General features: G+C 40.6%; 1 protein-coding gene across 3 annotated transcripts in view; it reads right to left on the bottom strand.

The window, feature by feature from the left end:
- Window positions 1–12,853, bottom strand: part of trpm3 (transient receptor potential cation channel, subfamily M, member 3) — a 138,766-nt gene that overhangs the window by 97,782 nt on the left and 28,131 nt on the right. For 2 of the 3 annotated variants that reach the window (XM_053420708.1, XM_053420709.1), the window contains exon 1: window positions 11,983–12,072. The exons of the other annotated variant lie outside the window; for it this stretch is intronic. In XM_053420708.1, coding sequence (XP_053276683.1) covers window positions 11,983–12,072 — 90 coding nt within the window. Of the gene's footprint in view, window positions 1–11,982; window positions 12,073–12,853 lie in introns of those variants that run through there. 3 annotated transcript variants of the gene reach the window in all.

Here is a 12,853-nt window from a genome sequence, read left to right as displayed (position 1 = left end):
ACACACACACACACATACACACACACACACACACACACACACACACACACACACACACACACACAGTGCAGTACTCATACACACAGAGCTACACAAAACTGCACACACGCTATGTAATTTACCTTTGTGATAAAAAACGCTCTCCTCTCACATTCTTCCACACCTCCACACTCTTTTCTTAGTACTGTTCCCACCTCCATCCTCTTCATTTCCATCAGAAGCTACGTTGCACCTAGTAAGGCCTTGAGAACAAATGGATATTTAGGCATGGGCACACTTGTGCATACATTTGTACACAAAGACACACACAGACAGATGCACACACACTGAAGGCAGCCGGTAGAACTCCTCAGGGAGCTGTCCTGTCGTCATGCCTTGAGATTTAGAGCCATTTAAAGGGGACAAAGTTAGATGGTAAGAGGTTAGAGTGAAAAATGACAGAAGAGTAGAGATAAAGGCAGCAATGCAGAGAGGGATAGATGGAGAGAGGAATGGAAATGAAAACAAATTGCATGCAGGTGGTCTTAGTAACTTTAACAAAAATAAATCAAGCTTATTTTCCTTTCTTTACTTTATTTTCTTCTCGTATCACATGCTTGTGTGTGTGTATAGGTGCATGGGTGCATGAGGGAATCATTTCAGCTGATGGAAAAAAACCTAATGCCTGCAGTGGGTACAGACTCTTTATCTATTCTCTCCATTTTGGTGTAGAGGGAATTCACTTTTATTATTCGAAGCCAGAGCGGAAGGAGGCTAATCACACACGTGCAGTGTGTTTGTGTGTTTGTGTTCCAGTAAATTAGCTTTTAAGTGCAAATGAGACTTCTGAGTATTATTTATGTATACATGTATAGATTTCTGCATGATATGTATCCGCATGCATATTTTAGTTTTGTGGTTCCTCTGTGTACAGTAAGTACGTTGATCCACAAGTGGGATTGCACACGCCAACATTTTGAAGAAGGTGTGCGGGGGAATTACAGCTGCTCCGCCATGATTTAAGATGCCACGTCACACAGCTACAGACCCGGGTCCCTAACACTGAAACACGGCACACAGCTACAGACCCGGGTCCCTAACACTGAAACACGACACACAGCTACAGACCCGGGTCCCTAACACTGAAACACGAAACTGTGTGGAGCTGCAGAAAATAGTGTTGGTTTAGAGAAAAAGCCGCGACAGAGGAGAGGAGAGAGACAAATAATTGTACTGCAACAAAGTACAGTGATGTCGAGTAACCAATACAGAGAAAAAACTTCAACGGCCAGATGTGAATTCCTTCCATAGACAGAGGGGCATACAAAGAAAATAAATAGTGCCACTTCTTATTTATGACTTGTTGAAAGCCAAATAATTATAATAAATCTAAAAAAAACTGTTAAAAGCCTTAACCATGTATGGAGTGACAGAGGAGATCATAAGGGTATAACAAAAGTGTAGCATCAAACAGAGTAAGTTACAGAGCATTTCTTCATTCAGTTCAATCCCTGAAGTGTGTTTAAATGAGCTTGATTACATAGATTTAAGTTTTGTAATCAAAACACCTATTATTGTAGGATTAAAGCAATAAATTGAATCGTCAAACATGCAATTATTCAATAAATTCATCTTGGATGGTTTATTTATTGCCAACACCATCCATGTCTCTCTTCTTAGAGTGTGAATCCGTCAAGCCCTTTGTATCTTCCCATCTAACCGAGACATCTTCAACTAGAATGGCTCTCAGTTGTGCGCATACCTCCGCAAAGGCCCAACAGTCTCCTTATATTAAATCAACCTGCACCACATTGCACACACTCATAGAAATCAGTCCCCTGATCATGCCCGATTTTTTTTCTTTAAGATCGCTGCATTATTTCTTTCACCCCCTTATCAAATAAGCTTCAAATGTAATGGTTTCTTCCTTGGCCGACACCCCCCTCCCCCTCAACCAAGTTTCTATAAGATCAACTCAGTAGTTTATTAGTAATCATTTCAGTTACATAGCAATGTAAACACAACATTCTCAGGTGAGGATAAAAGAAAATACATAATAAAAGCAATGTGATTTCATAAGATGAAATCAGCAGTTTTTTGAATACGCTGTACTTCCTGATGACTTAGTTTATCTTCATCCACGGAGCTTGAGATAGACAGAGTTGCGGAGGGTACTTAGAGTGACACTGATAGTGGTGGATAGTGAAGCAGGGAGGAAACATCGAGAGGGAACTGATAGAAAGGTACAGATGGAGAGAGTGATCAAATGAGACATTACATAAGGCCGGGCAGTAAGCGAGAGCGCTCTGTTCCAGCGCTCTCCCAGATCAAAGCATTTTGTGAAAAGACTCTTCTTGTCGTAAAGATTTTTATTCTCCTTCAACAGTTTTCATAGTATAAACCACTTCCTGTCATAAAGGCTCTTGTTCTCTTTCACACTTTTCATTTTATAAACACTATTTTACTCACACTTCTTCTTTAGGCACTACCAGTCCTCCAACACAACACACAAGGTGCTAGAGATGCTGTACTTTCATGGAGATTAGCAACCGACCACAATGTTCACTCTGCATCTGTGTGCAAATGAACTAGAATTTTATTTTTTTCATTGCACAGTTAAAATGCAATAAAAATGATGAATTAGTGCTCCACATATCTGTGAGGCAGAAACAACCAGCTCAGCAAACTCTAAAATGAAGTTATAAAACCTTTTTAAAAAAACATATTTGTTTTTATCTGATGCCATTAAAAGATAAAGGCCAAAATCCTATAACAGCTTATGCAACAGATACCACTCCAGTGCTGAGGAGAAATATTAAATCTGCAATATGCAAAGAATGATTACAATAATATTCAAGCTTCTCAGGCTGCAACTGTGCATTTTATGTAGGATGTTGGGTGTCTACAAAAGATGCAGGCTTATATACTGTTATCATAAGCTGGAATCTGGATAAGTAATATGACTCAGCCTTTTATACAAACACACACAAAGACACCACAACAACCAAGGCCATATCAATTACTCACAGACTACTAGATGCCCAGACAGTGCCTACAGGTCCCATGAGCTGGTCTGAGGTTTAAACAGGTGAAACTCGGTCACTGAAGATTCTAATTAAGTGCAAATTTCAGGACATGATTTCATGTGACAGATGCTGAAACAAACACAAACTCTTGATACACAAAGTCCCAATCCTGACGACCGTAGTCAAATCTGAGCAAAGCCAACGAATATTATTTGAAATGTTCGGAATCTTCACTCAGCACAATCTTTACACGAGCGAATAGTAAAACACCATGTGAAGGGCCACAATATCAAATATTCACTATTATAAATTGTAACTGCACCAAATTCTTAGGTCAAGAATGAACTTTCATGTTAAAATCTATCAATTTCTTAAGGCTTTGAAACCTGAAATAGCAGTCTTCCATTTGTACCATTATCTAAAAGAGCAAAATATCCCCCACTTTCATGGGTAGCACTCCAATATCTCAAATTGTCTGCACTCCAGATCCCTTGGAGACCCTCTATGTTTGGGGTCACATACATGCTATCAGGCCCCGTCACAAGTCTCGTAGCCTGACTCTGATCCTCAGCCTTGGTGTTTGGGCTTTCTTATATCTATGAAAATAATGGAAATAATCAATGGGGGCAGCCCTAGTGAATAAGAATGAGTGTAGTAAGGGAAAACTAAAACTTATATTAAATCTGTTTGGGACTTGCGATATCTCTGACTTCAGTGTCAGAGCTGTGAGTGAGAAATGCTCTGCCGTCACTGTCCATGGTGCTGATTTGTCAGACTGCATTTCACCACACTGTCAAACAGCATCTGTTAGCCGGCTTCAACACCAACAACAGCTTGATCGATTGCGCAAGCCTGAGTAACAATATGGCTACAGATCTCATTAGAAAGCCTCTGATTTTAGTCTCCCTTCTCCCACCGCCCTCTCACACCTCACAGTGTCTTTTCATTATCTTAACAGCCCTGACAATCACATGTGAAGATTATTACAGGGAAATGTATTGATCAGTGGATTTATTGATTTATTGTGACCTATGGATTAGCTGTCAATTACCTCCCAAGGAACCATGAAAATATGAATAATTAAACACGCAACAAGCCCAACCTATGACACACACATATGCACACAGTCTGACAACCGTTGTGAAAAAAGAAAGCCCACGCAAACTTCACCACCCAACTACATCAGTGATTTACTAAGCTTGTTCTGTCTATACACTAAATATCACCTTATAACTTTCATTTGACAAAAAAATTGAACTTAAGACTTTTTTGTGACAAGACTTTAGAAGCTTCACCTGAAAACAGGGTTGGGCGCCAAATTGTTGTGTCAATCGATCTATCTGGCAGCACGTGAAGTTAGCCTTCCAGTTGGCCTACGGTAGAAGCTACCTCCAACCTGAGTCTACACAACAACAAAATCCCTGAAGCTAAATGTCAAAAGTGCTGCTGTATTTCACGTGAAGATTTTATGACACTGGGACGTGCAGCGAACGATTGAAATTGATTTAATGTAAAGGCAGGAACACAACAAACCTAATGAAGCACCTGATGGTGCAGAGACACATTTGAGACCAGAGGGAGGCTCCTTGTTTGATTGCTTGTGTGACCCCATGCCAAACACATCAGCCAGCAGTGTGGGCGTCTCTGGTATTTTGTTTTACTCCATTCAAAAACTGTTATTTGGAGTTACATTTTTGTTGTATGGTTATGTTTTATTTATAATGTGATTTTGTTGAGACTAAACTATATTTACATATTTAAGTTAACATGCTTTAAACTGTTATTTTTCAACTTCCAATTTGCCTCAGCAATAAAAGACTTATTGTTTTATTTAATTATGGTTTCAGAGTGAACAGTGCAACATGTCAACACCCTATGTTACTGTGATGGTGAAATACAAATCTACTTCAAAGCTCAGGTGCTGCAATACTGCTCACAAATTAAATGTTGGTTCAAAGGAAAATGCAGGAGTATAAGGTTGTGCAAAGTAAGAAACCTACAAACTATGTGTACAAACATTTGCAGGCAACACACGTAAATGAAAACCCAGACAGAAATGCACAATTCACCCAACACTAGGGTCTCTCTTTCTATGCCGGTATAGTGTGAAGTATTTATAAAGCAGGGGGATTCATGACATACTGTGTGGATACATTATTAAACAGACCATCACCACCAGTATAAAACTCCCCCTGACAGTACACTGGTCAAAGGTCAGTGTTCAGAGTTCATAACTCTACTGATACGATCACCGACGCTGCAGCTCTGACTCACGGTGGGAGGATGGTGGAAAGGGACCTTCCTTTAGTGGATGGGCACAAAATTCAGATCTGTGTGTGTGTTTTACTGACGTTTGTGCGCATGCGAGAAATTTCCACAGTGAAAGCTAGAAGTAGCTTTATAAAATTATACATTTATCCAGAAACCTTTCAGCATTGAATCTCATAAATGATTCAGCCGCTGACTGGTAGCTAGAATCCCTCTGTGCTGCCTGTTGCATTAATTCAGGACAAATGCATTCAGAGACAAATACTACAGAGAGCATGACGACACATTGTTTCCTCAAGCTGGTTTCCTGTAAAAGACAAATTTGCAAACAGCTTGTCTCACTTCCCATGATGTGGTGTGTAATCAAGCCAAACAGGAAATAAAAAGTCTTTGTGTGGCCAAATAATGGAATGAGGTGCTAATTCGCAGCTTATGTTCATATTTTGGCTCATTAATGAGGTAATGTTTAAATTGAAATCTCATGCTCAATGCTGTAATTATGAGTTAATTGGAAAAAAACAACAAGCAAGGTTTGAGACATTCAATGAGTTATACGCCTGTTCACCAAATACCAAAAAAGAAGACAAAGGACACGTTGGTAATTCATTATCTTATTTCTGACCCTGTTGTTTGATGTAATGGTGAATCATGTGTTTAATTGTGTACCATATTGTGTACCTGTACAGGAACTAAATATAGATTTAAGCTAAGCTAAAGAATGACAGGATTTACATTGTGTGCCCTTTCCCATTTAAATCAACTCATTAACAAAAAAACACGTACTCATAGGTTTCAGTCTGAATGTGCCTGTTGTATATTAATCAAGATCCATCCATTATTCTCTGGGAAATATGTAAACATGTAAAAAAAAAGAAGCCCTATCTCGCATTGAAAGTAAAAAAAAAAAGTTCTGAATTTGCCCCAAATTTGGTTCATCTCCTATGCTTCCACCAAGTTTCATGGAAATCTGTTCTTCAATTTTTGTGTAGTCCTGCTGACAAAACCTTCCCCAAAAAATGGGGAAAACATCAATTCCTTGGTGGAGGTTAGAACGCACACAGAGATAAATGTGTATGAGTGCAACATGGAAAACTCCATCAGATAACCAGGGGTTTATTTGATAAGCGGAACCCTTCCTGCCCCAATCTTAATTATGTATCAGTATCATCAGTAAATGAAGCACAACATTTGTTGAACATAATGAGTCTAATGCAAAGACTCAACTCAGCCTGAAAATCAAATCTGTCTCTTCAGTAGCTCCAACATTCACAATACAGCTAATTAAAAGTTCAACACAGTAATGGGATGTTTCATGGTGTTAATATCAAACTGAACAGGCCCATGTATTACAACAGAAGAATGTATTGCACTCTTCAGTCAGATCAAACAAAGAGCTGCTGTGCTGATGCAACATCTGCATCATTTAAAAACTCTAACAGTTATCAGATACAGCTGTAGGTTTTAGGTTATATTTATCTTTTTACTGACATCTACTGTGGTCTGGATCTATTACGGGTACAAAAAATGGGTGGTGCCACCTATGGGTGATGGCATGTACTTTGCTCATTGGTCAGAATGTGCTCTCATTGTCACAGCTAACTAGAGGATATAAAGCACTCTAGCTGCATATATCTTAGTATGTACCAAGTTTATTTTTAGCATTAGAGACATTTATTTTTTAGCAGCAACATGTATTTTGCATAAGATGGAGTGTTATCTATGCTTTATGATAACAGGAGCCAATGAAATAAAGGATGAGAGTGAAACTACAAGAGAGGCGATATAACGGAGAGGGAAAGAGAGAAAGACAGGCAGACAGATGGGACAGAGAAAAGATGGCTGGTAGAGACAAGAGAGGTAGAAAATGCACAACTTCATTAAGAGAATCAAAGAAAGGATTAATACTGTATTCACTGCTGCTTTCTCTTTGCAGAACTACCGCAGAGCGCTGCAGAGGTCGTTACTGTCTGATTTTCTCACAGGGTGAAGAGATGTGACATAAAAATGTCTTGAAACGGATATAGAAGAGGCAGTTGAGACAAGTTATTGTGGTATGATGATCAAAAGTAGGAGATAAAGAACACACATAATGTGCAGTGTGAGACAGGCTGTTGCCTACAAAAGAAAAAGACAAGACAACTGTACAAGAATGAGACAAACAGAGTATTAAAGTTGACGAGAGACAATGAAAAATAACAGTTTTTCTGATTCTGTACGATGCTGCTTCCTGTTACGCACTTGATTCCACTGAGTCAACACAAAATACTCTAATTGTTCCAGGAGAAACAAGCATTGTTAAAAATGTAAAGCAAAGAGCATATAATAATGGTTTGGATAGACGGGGCACAAGATTTAAAAATGACATAACCTAAAAACTGCTGTCTATTTCTGAGAGAAGGTGGACCAGAATGAAACTCCAGGTGTGCTTCCTCTCATTTTTCTTACTTGTCCTACTTCAGGAAACCCAGTCTTGTCTAATCGGGGCATTATTCTTCTGTCAAGCAGCACCAATTGCTTGGCCTTTTAAAGGTCAATAGGAAGTTGTTATAATTAATTTAATTACCTGTTGAAAACTCATGTCGGTGTCGGTACAAACTTGATTCATTGTCAGCCTGGGACCATCAATAAAACTGAGTAACTGAAGTGGGACCGCTCTTACAGAAAAAAACACAACTATTTCTTGGGAAAATCTTGAACCAACACAAGTGTATTTTCTATCAAATTTGACATGAACCCATCACAGAACTCAGGAGTGTAAGATCCACTGATTGGCATTGGTGCACCAGCATAAACAAGGTTATTGCCCGGGTTAACACTTTGGGATGAACTCGGGTCGCATTCTTTGGTAACATCTTTGTGTCAGAAAAGACGTGAGACCAATAATTTTATTTTTAGATCCCCCCTCTAAACTGGTTCTCAAGCCCCCCACTGCTGTCAGTAGCCATTTATAGTCAAGTTGGGCTGGTCTGGGTGAGATTATCATGGAGGAGGAAGAGCTACACGTTCCACAGAATTGCAACAAATCACAAGTTTGCTGACAGTTGGGATTTTTCAAGAGAGATGAGCAAGTTGCGGGCAATAAGCAAAATATGCTCTGCCGCTATAAAGTTTGGAAACCGCACCACTTTCTGCTGAGTGGGCCTACCTACTGAAAGTGTGAAGCACATCCTCTCAGGAGGCAGAGCACATTTCACTATTACTCCTGCAACCTTGAAATGTTTAATTCTTAAATGTGTGAAGTGTTTAAAAAGTGTAACTGGAGACAGATAACAGAAAAGAAAGTGTTTTGTCTGACTTTTTTCTGTTTACACTACAAGGAATTTGTTTTTAGAAGTCAAAAAGAAAGAGCGTAACTGAGTCACTCTGCTAGAGAAACAAATGTGTGAAGTAAAAATGTAACACACACACACACCAACACATACACACATTTAATGGATAGTACACCATTTCCACATCAGGTGCTGCAAGGCCTTAACCACTGTGAAAATGATACCTTAAGCTGATCAATAAGTGAGCATGCTGCAGGTCTGTCTCAAACACACGCATCCATACGTTCAATAAGGATCATTACTTAAGGGTAATGAAGATAGTGAAACTGGTAATAGCTTTTTTATTAACTGCATCGAAGCCTTGAAGCAGGCTAGTTTGTTTGTGTGTGTTTGCATTGAAACATGGAATATGATTGCTTTACTGGTAAGCTTGGAAGAGACAGATATAGTAGTTGTGCTTACATGAGGTAGACCTTAGCATTTCCTGCTTGTTTATCCTGAAATTTTCTACTATACATTCAGTTTAGGCACCTTTAATAGCATTTTTTCCCGCTCTGCACACAGGGTTCAAATCATATGCTCACACACCCATGCCTGCAGCCTACATGTTTGCTGCAACGTCAGCACTGCATCATAAATGCACATACTCGTAAAAACGGTCGTGCACAAACACACACCTACGCACAAGTACGAACTCGCAATCTGCTGGACATATTTTCCTGCCCAAGGAAGATGGCAAACATCTCTGTCAGCCTATAAATTGTAGTCACACTCAAATGCACACACAAGCACACAGCGAGAATGCTGCTGGCAGCAGCAGGCAGGTGATAAGTTAGAGGGACATGGGAGGAAAGTGCTTGTCGTGCAGAACTTTCCAGCAATAATGACAGGCCTCTTAGGTTAATTTCACACTGACAGCCTGATATCTCCCCGAGGTGATTGATGTACAGTGAACGCAGTTTCCATAATCCTCTGTTCCTTCATCCATAGTTATAACATAAGCAAGGCTACAGGTTCAGCTGCCAATACCAAAACTGTAAGACCCTAAACCTCGAAATGAGAAATCAGCTATTCAAAAGCAGCAACAGTTAAACAGAGTCACTTTGAAGCAACGATCCACATGATTAAAAATGATAGTTCCAAGTTATTTTTTACATCATTTGATGAAGCTTAGACATATAATATGTTTCCAGACAATGCATCGAACTCTGGATATTTTCCTGAAATTTTGTCGGGGGGGCTGTATATGAAAACACAGATGTCTGAGTCGTTGATGCTGACATTTTCCAGAACTTATCCCACCAGCACATGTGAGAATACAGCAAGAAAATTCACAGTGAGTGAGGGGGAACTTTGATTAAATGTCTTACACAAGACAAATGCCAAACTGGAAAAAAACTAAAGGAAAAGAAGGTAAATATCTCATACAAATGGAAGACGGCCAAGATGTCAACAAGGAAAGACAAAGAGATTCAAGAGCTTTTGGCAATCAGAGCTGATGCCAGCGTCGATGTGATTTCTACAACGGAACGTACACATCGTGTCCTGTCACCTGGATGCTCTACCCAGATGCCCTTACCCAAACATTTTCCTGTTGTCATGTTCTGATCCAGACAATCCGTTTAATTCTTTATATATACATATGTGTATGTGTGTGTGTGTGTGTGTGTGTGTGGTTCTGTGTGTTCATGTGTGTGTGTGTGTGTGTGTTTGTGTCTTAAATGTGTGTTCATATCTAAAGAGAAGCTGTTATAGAGGAATTATGGGATTGGGATATTTCATTGTCACAGCTGGGGGCTTTAAATTCTAGTGAAACTCAATCTTGCAGTAATTATGAGCCTACGCAGATGTTAAGTCTGACTTGATATATTTAATCTAATCAAGTCCTGACACTCAAGAATCCAGCTAAAAAAACATTGAAATTAATCCATGTGTGTAAATTCCCTTAGACATTTGAGGTAGTGAGAAAAAGCTTTTACTCAATAAAATCACCTGTAATTTTGAAATATCGGGGCACTTTTGGAGCTTCTTGCAGCTGTTTGTAAATGGAATACATTTATTTTATGTTAACTGCACGATGCAGCCCTTTGAATGCCATAAACACACAAATGCATCAAGACGAAATGAAATCCTCAAGCACGTGTGAGCAAGTACACCATGTGTATCCTGAGACAGACACCTACTGTTTGCACACATGGATCCTGCGTACATTTAATCACCGATTACAATGATATTCATTTAACCAGGCTAAACAAATGCAAATGCCTGACATGTGAGCCCAGTCACTGTGGTTGTGAGGTTCAACATCACAGCGCCACTGTTCTGTGAGACACTTTGATACAGCCAGATCAAAGGAGAGGCATTCAAGACCTCCAACAATAGCCCTCCTTGCATGGGGTTTGTAACTGGCTTATAAAAACACCTGAATGAATACAGATGAGGTTTTAGGTAACAGAATATGTGTAAACAGGCCAGATAAATGCTTTCTGGATTTACCGAGGCAATGAGACACATGCACAGATACGTGCACGGGTGGTTATGTACACTCAATCTCGCACACCATGTTCCACCAGCTGCTCAGATGATGAGACGAGGTGGTGTGGTCTACCAGCCCAACCTGACTCACTCTTACAAAAAAACACCAGTCCCACGAGGCTCTGCTTTCAGGTGCATTGTTGAATTCATTTGAACACCTGTCTACTGGGATTTGGTGTAGCACATCCCCTTCTTCCTCAATCTCCTCAGTTCTTTCCGTCATTTCCAATTTTCTCACTTCTCCTCAGCTATGCCTGCAAATCTTTGCTTCCCTTATATTCTGCCTCTTTTGTTCATCATCTGCCTTTCCTTTTCCCCTCGCACATTTATTGTACTTACTCTCCTTAACTTTCTACATATCAGGCCGTCACCTTCCGCCTTTGTGTAAACCTTTCTCATTCAACACTCGATCCTTCTAATCCACTCTCAGCCTCTTTCTTGTCTGTTCTCTCATCTCCTAAATTTGTGTAGCCCCTATTCATGTATACACCTTTTCATTTTTCTCTTCTAAGCTCCCTCACTCTGTGCATCTCTCTAGCATCATGCTCCCACTTTACCCCGTCTCCATTTTTTATTCTCCACTCTTCTCTGCACATCCTTACACTTCAAAACCTAAATGCTCCAATCTCAGTGAGTTTTGCCACAAGTCTCTTCATTTTCAACCAAATCCTCTATTTCCTCTTCATGTGTGCCTTACATCCACTGGGTTATGTACGAAATGCATTGAAGCCAGAGATGTGGCAGAGCAGCTTTTCAAACATTCATTTGGTATTCTCACACACCATTTATCTTCCTTTGGAAAGCAGCAGGATAGCAGAGTGGCTGCCTGACATATTTTATGATACATCTCCCTGGACATTTATTTTCTAGTTCATCCACACTCTCTTTTTTCAAGTTTTTTTTACCTTTAGCAGGCGAACAGATGGCAGGAAGGCTGCATGGCACAGTTTTCTGATGGTCCAGTTGATTGGCCGTGGCGCGTCCAGTTGGTTCATGGTGCCCACTCTTCTCGGAGCAGCCACTGGTGCCCGGCAGCTTTTCGCGGCACCAGGATCAATGCTGCCCCACTAGGGGGGCAAAAATAGGAGAGGGTCTCCAACTCCAACTGCTGAAAAGCACGCAATTCCCAGGGCATGACCCTCGATGGACAAAAAACAGCCGCTACTGCCGCCACCACTACTGCCAGCCTTTACCTCCCTGGGCAAATGAAGCGCTCACCTGGGCAGCTGACTGCCCCTCCACCCTTTCTCCCTGTCCTCCTCTCCACTCCGTGCACACAGATCCAAAGAGTTCGAAGCAAGCCAAACCTGGAGCACCAGGAGCATCTGATTCCTCCTCCACCAGTAGCTGGAGCGTGTAGAGTGGTGGCGCGAAAAAACCCAGAGTGAACAATATTTTCCCAAACAAGAGAGCAGAGCACGGCAATGCCCAGCAGATAAAAGAGCTTGGAATGTGAAAAGGATTCAGGTAGAGAAAAAGGTAGAAGATAGAAAGAGATTGAGATGTGAGAAGAGGAATAGAAAGGAGAGAGAAATGAGCAGAGCAGTGCAGTGCAGTGCAGTATAGCGCAGAGGGCAGAGAAGAGGAAACGAGAGCGGCGCAGAGCGAATAAACGGAGCAGCCTGACAGGCAGCAGCTTAGATTTGAGGCTGCATGCACACTACTGTCTCCAAGATGAGAAAAAGGGAAAGACAGAGAATGGAAGGGGGAGAGATGGAGAGAGAGAAAAAATGAGAGAGAGGGGGAGAGAGATAGAGGGAGAGAGAGGGGAGACAA

This window comes from Pleuronectes platessa, chromosome 4 (genome assembly GCF_947347685.1).
Source record: "Pleuronectes platessa chromosome 4, fPlePla1.1, whole genome shotgun sequence".
Taxonomy (NCBI): domain Eukaryota; kingdom Metazoa; phylum Chordata; class Actinopteri; order Pleuronectiformes; family Pleuronectidae; genus Pleuronectes; species Pleuronectes platessa.
This window is presented reverse-complemented; position numbering and strand designations above follow the sequence as displayed.